This window comes from Corvus kubaryi, unplaced genomic scaffold (assembly GCF_017639235.1).
Source record: "Corvus kubaryi isolate FWS band 111438036 unplaced genomic scaffold, C.kubaryi_AGA036_p1.0 37367, whole genome shotgun sequence".
Lineage (NCBI taxonomy): Eukaryota > Metazoa > Chordata > Aves > Passeriformes > Corvidae > Corvus > Corvus kubaryi.
The window spans coordinates 2,163,995-2,183,148 of record NW_024581119.1 but is presented as its reverse complement, the minus strand read 5'-3'; the positions used below and the strand labels follow the sequence as shown (position 1 = coordinate 2,183,148).

The 19,154-nt window shown below is 50.6% G+C and overlaps 2 protein-coding genes across 6 annotated transcripts; both read right to left on the bottom strand.

Moving 5' to 3' along the window:
- Positions 1–4,700: 4,700 nt before the first annotated feature.
- On the bottom strand, positions 4,701–10,993 carry LOC121667518 (TLC domain-containing protein 5-like). Its single transcript, XM_042034229.1, has 3 exons — positions 10,648–10,993; positions 8,385–8,589; positions 4,701–7,995 (listed from the first exon to the last, which is right to left on the bottom strand). Exons 1-3 carry the CDS (start codon positions 10,936–10,938, stop codon positions 7,457–7,459), a joined length of 1,035 nt encoding a protein of 344 aa, XP_041890163.1. The 5' UTR covers positions 10,939–10,993; the 3' UTR covers positions 4,701–7,456.
- A 2,798-nt stretch (positions 10,994–13,791) lies between these two features.
- Positions 13,792–17,171, bottom strand: LOC121667526 (TLC domain-containing protein 5-like). 5 transcript variants are annotated; one of them, XM_042034244.1, is made up of 3 exons: positions 17,091–17,171; positions 16,326–16,525; positions 13,792–15,743 (listed from the first exon to the last, which is right to left on the bottom strand). In XM_042034244.1, the coding sequence occupies exons 2-3, from the start codon at positions 16,519–16,521 to the stop codon at positions 15,241–15,243; spliced, it is 699 nt and encodes a 232-aa protein (XP_041890178.1). In that variant the 5' UTR covers positions 16,522–16,525; positions 17,091–17,171; the 3' UTR covers positions 13,792–15,240. The 5 variants fall into 5 exon arrangements, with proteins under 5 accessions (XP_041890178.1, XP_041890177.1, XP_041890175.1 ...); XM_042034243.1 differs by having other exon boundaries at positions 16,326–16,522; positions 17,091–17,160; XM_042034241.1 differs by lacking the exon at positions 17,091–17,171 and adding an exon at positions 16,887–16,976 and having other exon boundaries at positions 16,326–16,522.
- Positions 17,172–19,154: the final 1,983 nt, after the last annotated feature.

The window sequence follows — 19,154 nt, the reverse complement described above, 5'->3', positions numbered from 1 at the left end:
TCCCCCACCTCCTCCTCCTCCTCCCTCGCAGCCCTTCCCCCGGTCCCTGCCGAGGCCTTTCCCCTTCGGGAAGCCTTTTCCAGACCCGCGGGGTGTTTCCTTCTCTTGCCGTCTCCGCTCGGTCGCAGCCGCTCCTCTCTCACCGTGTGTCCCTGCCGAAGAGCTTTCCCTCACCCTGTATCCCTAACCCGAAGAGGTTTCCCTTTTTCCCGTCTCCATTCCCCATCCCCAGCCATCCATCGCCCGGCTTTGCCGTGTCGCCAGCGATGTGGCGCTCCCTGCATCTCCATGGAAAATGTGACACCGACGAAACTTACAGCAGAAACAAAATAAATAAACAGCGAATTAAAAGATTAGAAGTGCCAGGAGCTGTGCAGCGCCGGAGCCTCAGGCAGTCCCCGGCTGCGCTGTTTGCTCCCAGGCCTTTCCTGGCTCTCTTGTCCAGTCTCGCGTTCCCTGCCTCTCCCACACACGTTTCGTCAGGAATTTTTCTCACAGGTTAAGGTCAACACAAATCCAAGAACTGATCCCTCCCTGCACATACGTTCTGGAAACACCGAGACCAAGGGTCTGCTCCTGCTCCCCTTCAAAACCTCTGGTATGAAAAGATGAGCAACACAGGGTATTTGGGCATTTAAATTTCAGCAGGTGTGGATTTCCCTCTCCTCAGCCGCAGCCTCAACACAGACACATCCTTGCTGTAACTCCCTGCCACTTATGCCACGTACCACACAGTCTAAGAGAGAAATGCCTGTCTCGAATCTACACAGAATCCCAGAATGGTTTGGGTTGGAAGGGACCTTAAAGATGATTTTGTTCCAACCTCTGTCATAGGCAGGGACACCTTCCACTATCCCAGGGTGCTCCAACCTGGCCTTGGACACTTCCAGGGATCCAGGGGCAGCCACAGCTGCTCTGGGCACCCTGTGCCAGGGCCTCAGCACCTTCACAAAGAATAATTATTTCCTAATATCCCACCTAAACCTACTCTCTGTCAGTGCGAAGCCATTCCCCCTTGTCCTGGCACTACAAGCAACTTGTTCCCAACACCTGGAAGTAACATATCTGTCTTAGAACTTCAGGAAACTTCCATGCTACTGCTCCAGAAATTAAAGCTCGTGAGCAGCACAGATGTGGAATGAAGAGCAGGATGTCTCCACTGCCAGTAATTCCTGCCCCCTCTGCACAAAGGAACTTGTGGAACATCACTCTTCCCTACCGAATGCCAGCAGACTAAAATAACCTTATTAGCTAATCCAAATCATCTAGGACACCATGCTTCTTCCCTTTAATTAATCCTGCCGGGATGTAATTCAAAGCTGGGACACTGGACTTGGAAAGAGGCTGGAAAACAGGCTCTGGAAACTCGGGAGCAGATGCCTCGCTCGGCACACAGGACCATACCTTGCCTGAAGCTACATCCAGGCCGCTGCCGCTCTGGAACACGGAGCTTTTTCCTGCTTGGAGCGAAGCGAGCGTGGATCAGGAAGCCAGCAGACTGTCTGAGAGTCTGAAGAATTTGTTGTTTTGGTGAAGTTCAGAGCAAAGAGGGGAAGCGTGGGATGAAATCATTTTCTACATGATACTTCACATATATACGCGGGACACTTATACTTCCTTTTTTGGTTTCCTTTTGGGGAAAATAGAGGCTTGGGAGGAAAAAAAAAAGTGTGGGAGTGCAAGACAAGCAGCCACGTCTGCCTCTCCTTCTGCAGCTGTGTGCAATACAGTCATCAGTGGTGATGAAGTGACTGGATGCCTCCATATAGCTATATTTATTTATTATATATCTCTTTATTGCATCTTCTGTGCAATAAATCCCTCCCTGCTTTTAACTTTGGGAACATCGAGTACTGTGCCTGGAGAGGGGAAAGCTCCTGGGAGATCTGATTCATGGCAGGCCCAGTATTTGCATATTAGGCCTCAATGCTTTTTTATTACTTTAATTATATTTTATTGTGCATGACAACATAACGAGAACAATTAGCTGGAGGAAATCCTAAGACATAGATTCTGAAACTGTGACTGCTTCTCTTTTCTGCAAATGCTGATTTTTTTTTTTGGTGGGAGCTGACTGCATACTTAGATTAAGACAGATGCCTGTTTATGATAATTCTGGTTTACAACCTGAAATATGGGGTGGGGAAATCAATACGCAATTATATTGTGCCAATTAAAATAGATTTTTTTTTTTTGTAGCTCTGAAATTGTTACTTCACCTGAATTTACACACAAAACCATCCCATGGTGTGGGGGGTTGGAGCAAGATGACCTTTAAGGTCCTTTCCAACCCAAACCTAATTTCTCTAATTAACCTCATCAATCTGTTTTTCAGTCCAGAGCACAGCTAAGCAGGACCCTGAAGTGGAGAAGGTTAATTCCTATGGAGTAAAACTTATTATTTTGCCTTAAAATAAAGGTCAAATCCTTGGCGGTGCCTTATAGGGGCTCCTGTAAAATCAAATTCATAGAGGAAGTGTTTATCGAGGATCCTTTGGCCAAATCCCCCTTTCCCAGGCTCGCACCGAGGAGCTGTTGCCATCTGCTGGGAAAGCCTCGAATGGCTCCTCTAACCTGAGCTCCCGGCCAGGTAAAAGGTGAGGAATTTGGAAAAAGGAGCATTTCCAAGCGCTTTAGGATCGTGGAGCTCTGGAATGCTCCGAGGGGGTTTGCACCGCTGTGGACTCAGCATAAACAGAGATAAAAATCAGCAAAAGGTGATGCTTAAGATTTTAAGTGTGGATAAATTTCAGAAGAATTTCAGTTTGTGTTTGAGATGGGATAATCAGCTGAGTTTTACTGAGCTCCACCACAAAAATCAAGTGCATACAGACTCTTTTGCTCCTTAAAAGTGATCAATTTAAAGCCAGTGATAAAATGCCCCGGTATTTTGAACTGTTGTTTACACTCACCATAAAATGCTCAGCCAGCTCCTGGTTTTCTGCTGCTTTTGGAAGCCAACAGCCAAACCTTTACACCTTGCACAGCTGGAGGGGAAAAGCACAGGAGAAACGATTCCAAGTTCATTTCCCAAAGGCACCTAGAAATTTGAGACTCCTGAAAAACAGAGAGGACCTAATCCCAGAAAACACAAACAAATTTGTGCTGTGCTCCACATTTCTGTGCAATTTCAAAGCCTTTTTGCATCTCACACCTTAAAAATGGGCACCAGATTCTCTCCCTACCAATTGTCCTGCACCCTGGAAATGCACCCAGGGTTGGTCTGTGCTTTTAGGCCACTTGTGACACAATGCTTTGCTGATTTTGAGACACAGAGAGCCTAATCTATCAGAGCTTCTACACTGACAGCTTATTACAGTCCCTAAACCTGGATAATCCACGAGGCAGTCAGCATTTTTATAGCACTAAGCTTTCTTTCCGTATCAGCAGAATTAAAGCAGCAACCTTTGTAAGGACAGATGAAGCTGCTGGACATTGTGCCCTGAATTTCCTTCTCTTTCTCCATCCTCTGATTAAAGAGAGGTACTTGTCACCGGGGTAAAATCTGAAGAAATGGAGAACAGAATTTCTCTTCACATTTGAGGATTGTGGCACTGAACACATCTTTCTTAACCTTCTGACACAACACAACACGAGCACTGCTGAAAAGCTGCCTACTGCTTTACAAAAGCTTTCTCCGTGTGCCTCAAGCTGTTCTAGTCCTTCTTAAAATAATTTTCTAAAGATCCCTTATATTGCCAACTTACCCGCTGCCAAACTGCCCCTGGAACTTGAGGCAGACAGGGCATTGATTTCTTCGGACATGGCAGACCCTGTGGTATCGATGTGATAGCATTTCAAAGACTTAAAATGCTGCTTTCACATCAGTGCCTGGACTATTGCTGCAAGGGAATAAAGCCTTGACTATTAAAAAATTGCAATTTTTCCAAGTACAAATAAGGAGTTCAGCTCCAAAGAGAGGGCAGACGACTAAAAGAGGAGGTTAATTTTACAAAGCTCGACTGCAGGGCCAGCAGGAGAAGCAAAAGACAGGCAGCAGGGTTGCCTGTAAAGAAATAATAGGATGATAAAAAATGAAATTAATTGGGTGTAGAGAGGGAGATGTCACTTTTTTACAGACAAAGCACATCTGACCACTGACAATGCCAGATTTTGTCATTCCTGAAGACACGAAACCTGGGAGACACTTGCAGCTCTAAAGCAAAGCTTCAGAACTCTGCTGTACTTTCTTCCCTGCTTCTGGAACTACCTCAGAGGTTCAGCAAAGTCCCAGCACAAATTCTTGCAGGCCCTGAGACCCCTCCACCCCCAGGCTGGGCTCTGTAAACAGAACAACATCTCCAGAGGGCTCAGCACTGCTCAGCAGCTGCTCCCCAGGCCCCTGGAGGATTTTAAGATGGACTTAAGGGTTACGTGCAAACAACTAAATTGGCTTAACTATTTATAGAAGCCAAGACTTTTAGCATGCTGGATCTCTGGCCATCAGCAAGCAGAGTGGCTGTTTACCAACACACCACCACAGGGCTTTCCTAGGCAATAATATTAATTTATGATTGAGATGAGCTCGCAGTGTGGAAACACAGGAGAACCTTCTCCCTTGGCATCCAGGGCATGGAAAACAAAGGGAACATTTTTGCTCCATCCTATTGAGTCACTGAATCTTTTAGGTTGGAAAAGCCCTCCAAAACCATCAAGTGCAACCTTTGACTTAAGAACAGCACCCAAAGAGAGAAAACCAATTCCTCATATAATTAAATAATCTTTATTTTTATAAAACATAATACAAAGCATCTACACCATTGACTGGTGGAACATTAGTTGCTATTACACAGTAATCCAGACACAAGTTATTATTTCACACTAGTTCTGCAGTTTCCTCTCACAGTTTGCCCTAGCCACTATGGACTAGCCTGAGGACAGGTCCCACCCTGTGCTCCACAGCTTGGAATTTGTACTTCTGGGCCTGTGATTCTATGCTGGAGCCCACTCACTGGGCTATGAGGCCTTGCTCTACCTCATAAAGCCGTTCCTAATTGCCCTTTTGTTTTCTTGTTTACTTTCTAAAGCCTCAGAACTGAGCAGTGCTCTCCTTCTTCCAACCAAGTTTCCCCTCAGGTCAGAAAAGGGGACCACTCAACCACTATATTTCAAAATACCTTCAAACAGGTGCTTCACAGATACTGCAGTCACTGCCATCCTCATCCACCTGGGCAGGGAAGGGCTGTAACCCCCTAAAGCTGCACCCCAACCCTCAGCAAAGGTCAGAGCCCAAACCACCAGGGCTGCTTTGGAAACTCTTCATGGTGGGCAGGTCAGCAGCTCACCAGAAATGACCAGCCTGTTTTCACCTCCATTTCTCCAGGACTTGCTGCTGAAAGCCCTCATTCCCTGCTCAGGCTGGTGGTTGAGAATCTTTTGGCTCCAGAATCCTTGCGATCCTGACCAGGGAGAACCCACCAGACACCTTTTCCTCAGCTTGGGGGTCCCTGTGAAGAAGCAGCAGCACAGCTGATCTCCACCTGCATGTCCAGCTCACTCCCTTTGACCCTGCCCTTAAGCACCTTTGCAAAACACCTCCACTCCTGCTTTTGGGATACTGGGAAGTGCCACATTCAGGTGACAAAGCACTGCTGATGGCTCATAGCGGGAAGTGCTTCACTCAAAGCAACTTTTGTACAGCACAGCGTGACACAAACCACTGAGAATTCATCAAAGGTGGCTTGGTGCTAAATGGAAACACCCCACGAGGTAGGTTAGACTGGACCCACTTCCCAAAGTGGGTTAAGTTGAGGCAAAAAGGCTCCTGGATGTGCTCAACAGAGCAGCAGAGCTGGGAGAAAGACCCAGCAAGCCCCAACCAGCCCTTCTTGTCTCCTTTCAAGGCTTGGTTGTGCTGATTGAGTCAAGTTTCCTTTCCAGGACCAGCTCATCAGCTGGCTCTGCTCATCTGAAGGGGTTTTTTGGGGGTTCTTCAGGTCTTTGGCTGCAGCAGGCAAGGCTGTAGCAGAAGGGGTACCTGAGCTGCACTGGAGGCTCAAAGGAGATGCTCAAAATCACAGCAACAACAAAGGAACAGCTTAAGAACATGCAGTGAAATAAACTCCAGAAGCTGCCAGCTGGGCATGGTTTTTCCCTGCAAATGGGAATAAAGATAAGTAATACTTTTTTTTTTCTCCCAGTCAGGTTTTTTTTTGCTTAAAAAAGACCGGATTCTGGGCCTCTCATTTCTTTAATTACTAAGCTGTAAAATAAATCTCTCTGACCCTCTAAATGTTCACTTTTAAAAAGTGACTCAGACCCAGTCAGAGGGAAATCAGAGCCCAGGGGTCAAAGCATCAATTCAGATGAAGGAGAGCCAAAGTCAGTCTGTGGCTTCCACTGGGCAGATCTGGAGCTGGGCAACCAGAAATCCCAATTTGGATTTGGGGCACAGCTGAGGGAATTTTGGGGTTCTGCAGGCAAAATCAGGGCTTGGCTGATCAGCAAGAAAACCCCTGACTGGCAAGCCCTGATGGGGCTTCTCAAAATGGAGTGTGCTGGTCACCCAAGGATCTAAAAGCAGTGTTTGTAGGGGAGTTTTAACAGTCAAGGATGAAGAGGGAAAAATCAGGAAAAACTTTCCCTTCTGGGGTTGTGTCTTTGGGTGTGTTCACAGAGCACCTAGTCCTGTACGGCGCCAGTGCTGATTAGAGCTTCTGGACACTACAGAAAAATAAGTTATCAATATGTTAATAAATAAGTTATTAAAAGGAGTTAGTTAGAAAGGGTAGGAAACAACAACCTACCTAAAATACTGATTTTTCCAGAGTCTCACTCTAGCTCAACCACCAAAGTCATTTCTCCCAAGGGAAACACAGGGATAATGAACCAAGTGCAGATAACAACCATCACTTTGCATTATATAGCACCTCTCAAGTAAAAATCTGAAAGTGCATAACAGATGGATCGGCTCCATCACCCCCAAGTCACAGAGGGGGAATTAGGCACAGAGTCAGAGTTGTGTGACTTGCCCAAGGTCACACAACGAGATGGTGGAAGAGCCAGGAATCCCAGCTTGGATGCAACACTAGAACATGCTTCTTCCTACCAGCATGAAGAGTCACTCTAGCTGCCTAGACCGCACAGGACACTGGACATGGAGACCTAGTGTTACCTCCTCCTCTCTTCCAAGATCCTGAAGGAGTTGGCTACAGACATCACTATTTACACCTGCACTGCTGGACTAGTCATGTTTAGCCTATAAAATTAGCCCTTCTTTCACTCATCGTTCAGGCTGGGCTTACGTACACCCCGAGCCAGCCTCTGCCAGGCCAAACACTGCAGATCCAGTGAATCCATGGCATAGCTCCATGAATTTCAGTGGAGTTACGCCAGGGATAAATTTGGCTCCAGAATTGCTAACGTGCGTTGGCTCCTCTCCCGACAGTGGCATTTCAGGCATGATCCCCCTCCTTGCCAGCCCGTGAACTCAAGGAAGTCTTTGCTCAGCATCCACTCAGTGGCTTTTGAGGTGCCCGTTGGTTTTCAAGCCCAGCTCGCGGCTCCTGCGGCTCCTCCAGGCCTGGTACTTCCTCATGCTCTTCCTCCGGGCGAAGCGGCAGATGCTGACCATGAACGCCCAGGACACCACGTACATGATGACCCCGCCCAGCTTGATGTACCAGCGGGGCCTGGGCGAGGCCAGCTCGCAGTACATCAGCCAGGCGCCCACCCCGATGCGCACGCCGGTGAAGAGCACCACGAAGAGGAAATCCACCACGTCCCCCGTGAAGGTGTGGTAGCGGCCCAGCTCCTTGAGGAACCAGCGGGCCTGCAGCAGCGGGTTGGTGATCTCGCTGCCGAAGATGACGGCGTTGACGTCCGCGGCCGACTCGCCCAGGGCCAAGGAGGCGGCGATGCCCACGATGCTCACCAGGTGGTGGGCCAGCATCAGGGCACCCTCCGTCTGGAAGTACACACACCAACACAGGTCGAAGATGAAGTAGCCCAAGCTAAGGCACAGCCCGTGCACCTGAAGGGTTGTGTTGGGTGTCCCTGAAACAGAAAAACAGAGCTTTAAAGCGTGGGGGCACCGAGCGGGATGTGAGACGGGGAAGGGGTATTCACCTGCAGCGCTGGCAGGCTGGTGTTGGCTCGCACTGGTGACAGCTCAGCCACAGAAGTCCCCCAAGTCACAATACCACAGTTGTTAGCCCAGCAGCTGCACACACGTAATGGCCGCACAAAAGGTCACACGCTCTGCCAAAGTGCAGCTGGGGAGGGGCATTACACCAGCAAAGGCAGTGCCAGGCTCTCCATTCCTCTGGGGCTTCCCACCACAAAGCGGCTCAGATATCACTGCAACCATCATCCCTCAAGCAGGCTGGGGACTGAGGTGTAGGAGAACCCCTGGGGGAGGTGGGATCACCGATTTCCTCACTCACCTGGGTGACTCAGGGGCCAGGGGCCATCGATGAAGCCAATGTACGCAGACAGACAGGTGGCAAGGATGCCGTGGGTCAGTGTGACCAGCCTGCAGCTCCACTCGATGTTGCGGTGCCTGTAGCGGTGGCAGAACCACTTGTAGAGGCAGAACCAGGCCAGAAGGCTGCAGGCTGCACGAAGGGGCAGCGGGAACAGCATCCTGTCCTGGGAACAGCAGGACAGAAGGGATCAGAAAGACAAAGTGAGCAGGAGGTCGAGCCTGTGGCGGTGTCAGCACAACCCAGCACGGCTTTGCTCCGTAACCATCCCAGCCCCGAGTGGGCAGAGCTGCTTCCTGATGGGGCTGCTTGCTCCTGACAGATTTTTCTCTGCAGAGGAACTGTGTGAAAAGCACTTTGCTCTCCTTTCTGCAGACTTCATTTCATCCTTACTGGCACCAAAACCTCCAAATCTTTTGGATGCAAAAGAGTAAGAATCTATGACCATAAAGATTTTTTTTCAGCAGTATTTCTTTCATACATCTTCCCTCACACACTGTGCAATAATCTCTCAAACAAGCAAAAGACAAACTGCCAGAACAAAATTGAAGCACATAAACACTTGTGGGTGCTGCTCAAACCCTCCAAATACACATTACTCTATTCTACCCCTCGTTCATATAATGCCTTCCCATGAAATGTGTGTCTGACTCCTCCTGAGCTGTCAGGGAAGTGCAGCAAAGAAGTTGAGCCAGGCTTTGGGATACAGGAGTTTCCAGTTGTGCAACAGCCAAAGTACCACTGGTACCTGCTGCCCAACGCTGGCCCCACTCCCAGGGCTGGGGAGCACCAGAGGGACCTCACGGGATGAGGAGTCACAGCTGCAAAGCCCAACCTTCCTGTTTGGCCTGTTGGAGCATTCCCAGGAATGACTGGAGGCTGGGTAAACAAAACCATTATGTTTTAATGGGCCTTGGGAACATGGGGAGATGAAATAGGGATGGGATTAACTGCTCTGAGCGGGAATTTCCATTCACATCCCTGGTGCTTGAGGTCCACGCTCAGGGCAAATAAGGGAAGGAGAATTCTGATGTGGCAAAGCTGGAGAAGGCTGGTGGAAAGAAGAGGAATGAGTTTTAAAACTATTGAGGTGTTTTCCACACTTGCTCATGAAAAAGATATTTCTCCATCCCCTGGAAAAAAAATCACAGACTATCCTGAGCTGGGACCCACAGGGATCATCCAGTGCAGCCCCTGGCCCTGCACAGACACCCCAACAATCCCACCCTGTGCCTCAGAGCGCTGTCCAAACGCTCCTGGAGCTCTGGCAGCCTCGGGGCCGTGCCCAGCACCCTCTGGGGGAAGAACCTTTCCCTGAAATCCAGCCTAAACCTCCCTGACCCAGCTCCAGCCGTTCCCTCAGGAAGAAAGCAGGGAGCTTTCTTCCAATTGCACATCAAAAATCAACATTTAATGGCTTTAACTCAAAGAGGGTAAGTATATATTAGATACTGAGAAGGAATCCTTCCCTGTGAGGGTGGGGAGGCCCTGGCACAGGTTGCCCAGAGCAGCTGTGGCTGCCCCTGGATCCCTGGAAGTGTCCAAGGCCAGGTTGGAGCATCCTGGGATAGTGGAAGGTGTCCCTGCCCATGGCAGGGAGTGGAACAAGATAATCTTTAAGGTTCCTTCCAGCCCAAACCATCCTGTGATTTGTCTTCAGCATACACAATATATGCACACTAGAAAGGCCAGTATCATTTAAAAACCAGCAATAATTATAGAACAATAAATAACAATTCTATATAATATACATATAAAAACTAAAAAATAAATAAAATATGATCATATATAAAATTATGTATTTCCCTATATATTATTTTATATTATTGCATATAATATATCCAATATATCTGTTATACATAAAAGAGATTATAATTTGTATCACCCGTAGCAATGAGGCCCTGAATGAAAGCAGCCTCTACAATAAACACACGTGCCTAAAAACCCGGTGCAGAACAGCCCGAAAGCGATTAAAAACCAGACGGGCACCTCCAGCAAAGCACCGGTATCCCGTTATCCACATTTTTTTCAGTCCAAACGGGAAAATGGAGGAGCTCACGGACCGTACCAACAGCACGAACCGCAGCCCCGGGGCACCGCCTGCGCCGCGCCCGCCCCATCCTCCCGCATCCCGCGGGATGCAGCGGCCCCCGTGCCCACCCCATTGTCCCTCCCGCATCCCCCGGGGACAGGGACAGGGACAGGACCCTTCCCCAGCACCCACCTGCCGGGCTGCGCTGCCGGGGCCGCCCCGGAACACGGAGCGAGCGGCGGCCGAGGGGCACCTGGCGGCCGGGAGGAGGGACGGCAGCGATGGGGATGAGGAGGAGGAGGAGGAGGAGGAGAAGGAGGGAGGAGGGAATGGGGCGGAAGGATGGCGGGAAGGGCGACCCGCAGTCGCCGCGGCCTCGCAGCGCATCCCTGGGAAGCCGCCCCACTCCGGAGCATCCCTGCCCTCCTTGTTGCGTCGTGGAATGCCCGGAATTCCAAAGGATGCGCAAGGATCGTGAGCCATCTCCTGGCCCTGCACAGACACCCCAACAATCCCGCCCTGTGCCTGAGAGCATTGTCCAAACGTTCCTGGAGCTCTGGCAGCCTTGGGGCTGTGACCATTCCCTGGGGAGCCTGGTCAGTGCCCCACCACACTCTTTTCCTAATATCCAACCTAAATCTCTCCTGGCACAGCTCCAGCCATTCCTTCAGGTCCTGTCCCCGGTCATCAAACAGCAGAGATTGGTGCGGCCCCTCAGGAGGAAGCTACAGACCCCAAATAGCCTCCTCCAGGTGGAACCAGCCAAGTGCCCTCAGCCACTCCTCGTATGGCCCCCCCAGACCCGGTCGTGTCCCCACAGGGCACACGGAGCATCGCTGTAGCCCGAGGACACAGAAATCAGTCCCACACCCACCCCCGCTCCAATCACCACAGAGATAACAGGCACAAAGCACACCCGGAGTTTGCTCTCCTCACGGCCGGGCAGTGCCTGATGAGTACAGACCCTTCTGCAGAGCTTCAGAGCTGTGCCAGTGCAGCAGCAGGTCCAAGGTGACATCCCCCGAGGAGTTTTGTCAGCTGCAGCAGGCTGGGAGAGCTCACACCCTGTCCTGGACATCCCCTCCATCCCCGCTGAGGCAGCAGTTACAAAGCCCAGCGATTTCTTCTCTCTGCAGGCATTCAGCGCTGCCCATTCTCTCTCCTGCCTTCCACATCCCAAATTCAGGGTTTAAGCAGGACACCTAAAGCAGCTACAAAAGTTCCTCCACCTTTCATAAGTTACAGTCAAAACAACCTCTCACACCCAAAATCGTGGGTTTGGTTTTTTTCTTCATCCCGTCAAAGTTTTACCTTTTGAAATGCAGGCGTTGGGAGTGGCTTGACTTGCCTATTACAGCGCTTCTAATTAGTGCTTTCAGCTGGGTATTCAACAAGATACAGATCTTACTTTTCCAGTTCAGGCCAGGTACAGGTTCCTGCTGCTACAAAATGCTCATCCTTCTGCTATTTCAGCACATCCTCATGAGCATTAACAGTGCATTTGCTCCTCTGACAAATCTGAGGTCTCATCCTGCTTCCCTCCACCTTTTCTGGCCCTCCAGTAGCATCAGTAACACCTGAGAGGGAGCTGGTTTACTATCTAGCTTAGGTCAAAGAAAAGCATGGACAGACAGAGCATTACAGGGCTGATGTATTTCACATTAGGAGCACGTTTAGATGCAACATGAGGAAAAAAGTCTTGGCTGTGAGGGTGGTGAGGGGCTGGGATGCAATTCCCAGAGAAGCTGTGGCTGCCCTGGGAGTGTCCAAGAGCAGGTTGTGGAGCAACCCAGGATAGTGGCAGGGGGTTTGGAATAAGATGAGGTGGTCTTTAAGGTCCCTTCCAACCCAAGCCACTCTGGGATTCTATGAGCAGCCAGGAAGAAAACCAGAGATGTTCACAAAAGAGCCCTGAAAGCCCTAACAAGGCACAGAACATTTAATGCAGGAGGTGCAACGCAGAGAAGTTGTGGGTTGGCTTTTTCTCTAGCACAGACTTTGCACGGTGAGGTGCAAGGTGGCAAGTGAAATCATCTCCCTGTGGATTGTACCAGAAGTGAGGTGCAGTTTATACACCAATTTTCCTGTTTGCTTTGTGCAGAGTCAGCCATTTCAATGGGCTGTGCTGCACTGGCTCGTTGGGCCTGCAGATGAACAGAGTTCAGCAAAACAGCTCAGGGCAGGAACCTCTGCAAACAGTTGTTTGCACACTGCTGCCTCATTTAGTAGAGCCACAGCCTCCCCCAGCTGCACATCCTTTCCTCTGATCTCCTGGACCTGTTCTAACCAGAGCTCACAGCATTGAAAAGCATCACAGAATGTATTTATTATCTTACCCCCACTGGGAAACTCCTTGTCCACAATTAAACTGGGAATAAACACAAACTGGAAACCTGGGAGCTCAACAGGCCGTTGCTAAAACCCAGTTTTTGTGACTGTAAAAGCCCTCAAGGATATTTGACAGATGAAAAGCAGACACCTGCATTAAAAATCCCATTCTTTGAGATAAGAAATACAGTGGGATAGTGGAGCTGGATGATTTTCTAGGATCACATTAGAGGGTTTAGCACTAAAGCTCTGCTTGGGTGAGACGTGGCACATGAGCACCCGAGGGCACTTATTTTGCATCAAACCTCCCCAGGTAACTCTGGTTGCACAGAAGCCACCTGGGTGCACCGGGATACTGTCCCAATACTGTCCCTCAGCTGAAGGAAAAGCATTTCCTTGCTGGAAGCCAACCCAGGCTCTCCTCCACTCCGGACAGCAGAGTCCTGGCCCATGAGGAACAGGTTCCCAGCCAGAAACAGCCACTCAGCGGTGACTTTAGGACATCTTATAACCCCCAAGATGTTCTCATGCTTTTGATCGCTTCTCCAAAAAGAACATAGCCAAGTCACCTGCAACCCTTCTGAACTGGTCATTGCCCCAGTGAAACCCAACACCAGAGAGGCAGAGTAAAAATAAAAGCCCCTTGGGATGTAGGAGACCATGGCCAGAATTTAAGTTATTCTTGTGCCCACCAAGAGCAAACCCCTCAGTTTGGTGGCTCTTAAGCTCCCTGCAGCACTGACTCATTGGCAAGGCAGGTTGTGGGTGCATTGCTCACAAACCTGAGCTTCAGCTGACCCTCACCTGCCCTTCACAGCTCCAGCCTGACCTCCAGAGCTCCTGGACTCATTTCCTCATCCCCTCTCTCCTTCCTGAACTGCACAAAGGGAATGAGCCAGTGACTCGGCATCCTCAGCCTTCCCTCAAGCCCCTTTGCCTCAGCCCTCGCTCCGGCTGCCTCCTCAAGACCCAGAACAAAAGAACATCACAGCAATCGGTTCTTTTTCAAAAGAGAACATGACTTTATTAGAAGTCCCTTCACTCAGAGGAGTTTTTGGAAGAGCACAGTGACCCAGGCAGGTGCCCACACCTCAGGAGGCCACTCTGGCTCCTGCTTTCCCAAAAATACTGGCCCAGGAACTTGCCTGGGTTCACAGCTGCAATGCTTTCAGTGGATGTGTCAAAAGTGAGGTTACTTCAGGTCATTTTTTAATCTCTGCAGACACCTTGAGGAGCCCCAGCCAAAGGCTGATATCGGCTCTGAACAGAGCCAAAGTCAGTGAGATAAGGGGAGTGGAGGAGCTGCATCCACACTGCTCCCCTCCCTCACCCCTGCATTTGCTTCTCAGCTCTCAGTGAGGCTTTTAGAGGAGACTAAATCTGAACTGTGGCCTTAAACAGAGGGAAATTCACATTAAAACCCCAGGGAAAATGTCAGAACACGATTCTGAGAGGTAAAGAAAATGAGAGAACTGTTCCATGCTCCGAGGCCTGCTGGTGTGGAGCAGATGTCACACTGAGATCTGCCTAAACATTACTGGCACCCCTGGAAATTGTCATATATTTGACTCATTAGCCAAGAATTCTGCTTAAGTGGCTTGTAAATGAGCCAACCCCAGGACAGGAAGAGTATCCAGAGGGGCTCTTTGCTATCCTCCCTCTCCCACAAAAAGCCTGATTATTCATCTTAAGCAATCCAAGTCCAGGCCAACACCTGCTCGTGGAGTTTATTGGCACAAGTCTAATTCCTGACTCTTGTTTGTGAGGACCTGAGTCAGTCCCAGAGAAATCACTCTGCTCTGAGATCAGCACCTGCCCCAATGCCAGTGTTAAAAAAAAGAAAAGGAAATGTATCATTAAAAACCACGAGGTAAAACACTGCCTCCCCTCGAGGACCATCACTTCACACTCTCAAAGGACAGCTCCACTACACCCCTGCAAGCACTTCAGTCGTGTTCAGAGGATTTCACTCGAGTACTTAGCCAAGCACATTGTCCAAATCCAGGATTAAGGAGAGCGAGGCTCAGGAAACCTTTGCCAGGTCACTCCCCTTACCCAGCCCCACTGGCAGGAAAATGGCATTTTTCTTATTTGATTTTCTCTACGCTGTCAAATAACTGTACCTTGGAAATGAGGACAGAACATACAGACTGTGCAATTATTGGTTGCAGACTGATCAGGTCTGGCATTGCCACCCTCCTCGAGACTGTACCATTGCTGGAGAAGTCAGGGAATCAGCGTCAGCTTCCTCAGGTTTCCACTCAAATCCCTCTTCTCTCAGCTTTTCCATGTTTCTAGCGCCGATCCATCTCCTCCAGGGGCAGCAGAAAGTCAATTCCTTGTCATTTTTAGGAGTTCTTTTCACAGGAAAAAGCTCCAGCAGCCAGGCCCCAAACCCAGGGGATTGTCCTCCACAACCCGTTAACGAGCAGCCAGGAAGTTTCCACAGGTGCATTCCTACTCCTGGAAAGACTGTATGTCCAGGGAAGGGGTTTTTTTCCACACTTTCCTCCTTACAAAGCGACAAATCTCAACCATGAACCCCAAGGACACCATGTACATGGCCAGGCCCCCAGCCTTGAGGAGCCAGTTGGGCTCGGGGGACGTCACCATCCCGTACACGATCCACGCTCCTGCGCCGATCCGCAGCACCAGGAAGAGGAGCACGAAGAGGAAATCCACCACTTTTCCCAGGGCAGTGTGGTAAGAGCCCATTTCCCGCAGGAACCAGCGGGTCTGGAGCAGGGGGTTGGTGATTTCACTGACAAACACCACAGCGTTCACTTCCGTGGCGGATTTGCCCAGCCCCAGCACCAGGATCATGCCACAGATGCTCAGGGTGTGGTGCAGCAGCATCAGGTCCCCCTCTGTCTGGAAGTACAGGCACCAGCCCAGGTCAAAGATGAAGTAGCCCAAGGTCAGGGACAGCACGTGGATCTGGAGAGGGGTGTTTGGTGAACCTGGAATGGAAGATGTGCATAAGTCTGGGGTCGTATTAAAGATATTTTTCTACTTTATAGACCAGTACAGGTCAAGTATGCTTCTCTCCTCCTGAATTTCCAGCCTTATCCTATAGGCCAAGTGCCAGGAATTAAGGATATTTGGTTCTGCTTCCCCTTCACACCCCAGCCTGCCCCACTGCTGCTTCTGGCCTTTTAGAAAGGCCAGGCCTCCATCAGCAGCACTATCTGAGATTTAACGATAGAAACCAGCCACCAAAACCCTGCAGCCAAATGTCAGGAGTTACTACACCCTTCACGATGTGAAAGCACTTTGTTCTCCGTGCCTTGCTACGCCTGATGCTGCAATAAACTCAAGCTGCCAACCTGAAAGCTTCCAATTTGTACACAGATAAACAACAACAAAAAAATAATAAAAGAACAAAGAACAAAAAGATGAACAGTGAGAAGTGATAGAAAAAGAAGCAACAGAATTAAACAAATTTTTGCCCCCAACACACACCTGGAAGAGGAGAGGAAATCAGCCCCTCCCTCCACCTGTGACAGAGCCACAGGTGAGCACAGGTGAGACTCTGCACATACCTGCGTGGGTCAGAGGCCAGGGGCCATCCAGGAACACGACGTAGCCAGAGAGGCAGGTGACAATGAGCCCGTGCAGGAGGGTGACGAGGCGGCAGCTCCACTTGCAGGAACGCTGCCCGTTCCAGCGGCAGAAGCAGCCGTACAGACACAGCCAGGTGACAAAGCTGCAGGTCACCTCCAGGACGATGGGAACCATCCTGCTGGACACGGAGGGACAGCGTGAGGAGGGCAGCAGCCCCCTCAGCAAGCCATGGTCATCCACACCATCCTCCGTGTCCACCCCAGTACATCCACGGAAAACCCCGACAGCGGGGAAAAGCGCCACAAACAACCGAAACGAGCAAAACAAACCTCGTCCCCCCCGCCCGTGAGCACCGCGCCCTCCCGAGCCCCCTCAGCACCATTTCCAGATACCCAAATCCGAAGGGAAAACCACAATCCCAACCCTCCCGCTGCCAAAGCGTCTCTGCCCCCGGGAACCAGGACGCGTGGGGGGACCGGACCCCAGCTCGGCACGGGGCTGGGGGGTCCCCGATACCCTGAGCGCCCCCAAATCCTCACCCCGCTCCGGCACCGACCCCGCTCCGGCTCTGCGTGCCCGGCACCTGCGCCCGGCTGGGGCTGCCCGGGCGGGGAGGCGGTGCCGCCGCTCCCGGAGCTTTTCTACCGTCCCTGCCCTGCCCTGCCCCGCCCTGCCCGGCCCGGCCCCCGCGGGATCCCCCGGGGATGCTCCGCCGCATCCCCGCTCGCTCAGCCCCGCTTTACCTGCCCCGGAGGCGGCCAGGGATGCGCGGAGCGGAGCTGCGAGCCCCGGGGCAGGGCCGGAGCCGGGGCAGGGCGGGCAGGGAACGGGGAACGGGGCGGGGGAGCGGGGACGGGCGGGTGGTGCCTCCGCCCAGCCTCGGCTCGCCCGGCTGGAGCCGCCCCGGAGAGCGCCCAGACTTTGTTTTGGTTGGGTGTTTTCCATTCTGGTGATGGAGAATAAAGCTGCATCAGGCAAGAGGGGAGGTGCTGTTGTCCTTTTTTTTTTTTCCTTTATTCTTTTTTCCATTTATTTTTTTTTCCCCCGAGTGTCCTGGAGTTCTCTTTCGATCTTTCAACCAGGTGGGGGCAGGGAGGGCAGGCTGAGACAGGAGTCAGAGAGCTCGGGATAGGCTGGGTCCGGGGCTGGGAGTGGTGCTGGACACTCGGGGCTCAGGGAGATGTGACACAGAACGTGCAGAACAGGATGAGTGAGCCAGGAGCTGAGCTGGGGCCAAGTTCAGGGCTAGGAGTGAGTAACCAGGACAGGGCTGTGCTTCCTCCAACCCCTGCCAGCCACCTCGGTGTCAGCACTGTGTCACTCCTGACTCAATTTACTTCAAAATCTGAGATTGTGGCCCCCAAACAACGCAGATTTTCTCTACAGCCAGAGCTCTGCACTGGGAGTGAAACCACCGAGGGCATGAGAGCCCTTCTGTGGTGCCTGAGGTCTGCCTCGTGTGTGCTGCACTCCACAGGAGGCTCCTCAGAGTTAGACATTCAAATGTACTTTTAATTGGATCGTAGATTATAGGTTGCTCTTATATTTGAGCTAAAACTTGCTGGGTTTTGTCTCCTTTCCTGCTCTGAGAAAGGGCGTCCCACTGCAGTTTGAGCATTAATCCCTGCTGGCATCTGCAAATCTGAGCCTGAATTGAAGCTAGGATATTAAATTGGACTGTTAGGATCCATGTAATTCTACCAGAGCTGCAAATCCCAAGGCTGGGAGCATCAGGAGTGATGAAGGAACTTGGTGGCATCATTTGGACACTGAGAAATGCTCAAAATCTCCCTTCAGGCCACAGGGAAACCTGGGAAGGAGAAGGAATATTCTCCCAGCTTGCACTCGCTCTCTTCACAGGGGGAAATCAGAGGAGGAAAGAAATGAATGAACAATAAAAGAAATTAAATAATAACAGCAAATTGTTAATTTTGAAGCTCTCCCCAGCCTTGCTTCAACTTGGGCACTGCTAAATGCCAATTTATGGGGTATCCCAGCTCCTGGTTTGCAGCTGGAATTGCCACAGCAGCTCTCCTTGGAGAAGAGCAGGGACAGAGAGCACGGAGTGGTCCAGGCACAGGAGCTGCTCTGGTGACAGCTCAGCTTGTTCAGGAGGTCACTGAGTTCTCACACGGAGCAATTGCTCCCTGCATTGTTTCTCTGTGGCTGCGGGAGGTGACTCTTGGTCCTGGAAAGCTGGGATTTCCTGCTCTGTTTACTTTTAATCCCTTAGATGCTCTCCTGCGAGGCTGGAAGCGTTCCTGGACGGCAGGGGAATGGAGCTCTTTCCCTTCCAACTGGAGATTTTTGTGGAGCAAACAAACTGCTGGTGTTTGTTTTCCCACTCAGGGCCGGTTTATCAATAAATCCCAGGGATTTGTCGTTGTGCTTATAAACTTTGTGGAGGAGATGAACCCTCAGGACGTGTTTGCACAACACCTGGCACATGATCTCAGCAGAAATATCAACGTGCAGGTGCCGTTATTCAGCTTTTAAGACATTGGTGATTTCCCTCCCAGCTTTCAGAAACACTACTCCAAAGTTTCTGCAGGTGGGAGCAAATTACTTGGACGAATTCCTGAGACCCCAGAAGTTCTTGTCAGTTAACAGCCAGATTTGGATTTAATGTATTTTCTCAAGGCTCTAAGAGTATATGGAGGTACAGTAAATTGTAAATGGATTATTGGAAATAACTGATTTAATGTTGTTTGTGGTGTCTTTTGAGCAAGAGGCTCACAAACCTCTGCAAGTCTGGACCAAGTCACCTGACTCTGAAGGAAAAATCCAAATTACTGCTCAGCTCCCAA

What these genes read in the sequence shown, in the direction of transcription:
- LOC121667518 (XM_042034229.1), bottom strand. Translation starts at nt 10,938, where the DNA reads ATGGCTCACGATCCTTGCGCATCCTTTGGAATTCCGGGCATTCCACGA. An exon ending in CCGGCAGCGCAGCCCGGCAG is followed by an intron (nt 8,590 to 10,647) that starts GTGGGTGCTGGG and finishes TGCTGTTCCCAG; the next exon opens with GACAGGATGCTGTTCCCGCT. An exon ending in CTGGCCCCTGAGTCACCCAG is followed by an intron (nt 7,996 to 8,384) that starts GTGAGTGAGGAA and finishes TTTCTGTTTCAG; the next exon opens with GGACACCCAACACAACCCTT.
- LOC121667526 (XM_042034244.1), bottom strand. Translation starts at nt 16,521, where the DNA reads ATGGTTCCCATCGTCCTGGAGGTGACCTGCAGCTTTGTCACCTGGCTG. An exon ending in CTGGCCTCTGACCCACGCAG is followed by an intron (nt 15,744 to 16,325) that starts GTATGTGCAGAG and finishes CTTCCATTCCAG; the next exon opens with GTTCACCAAACACCCCTCTC.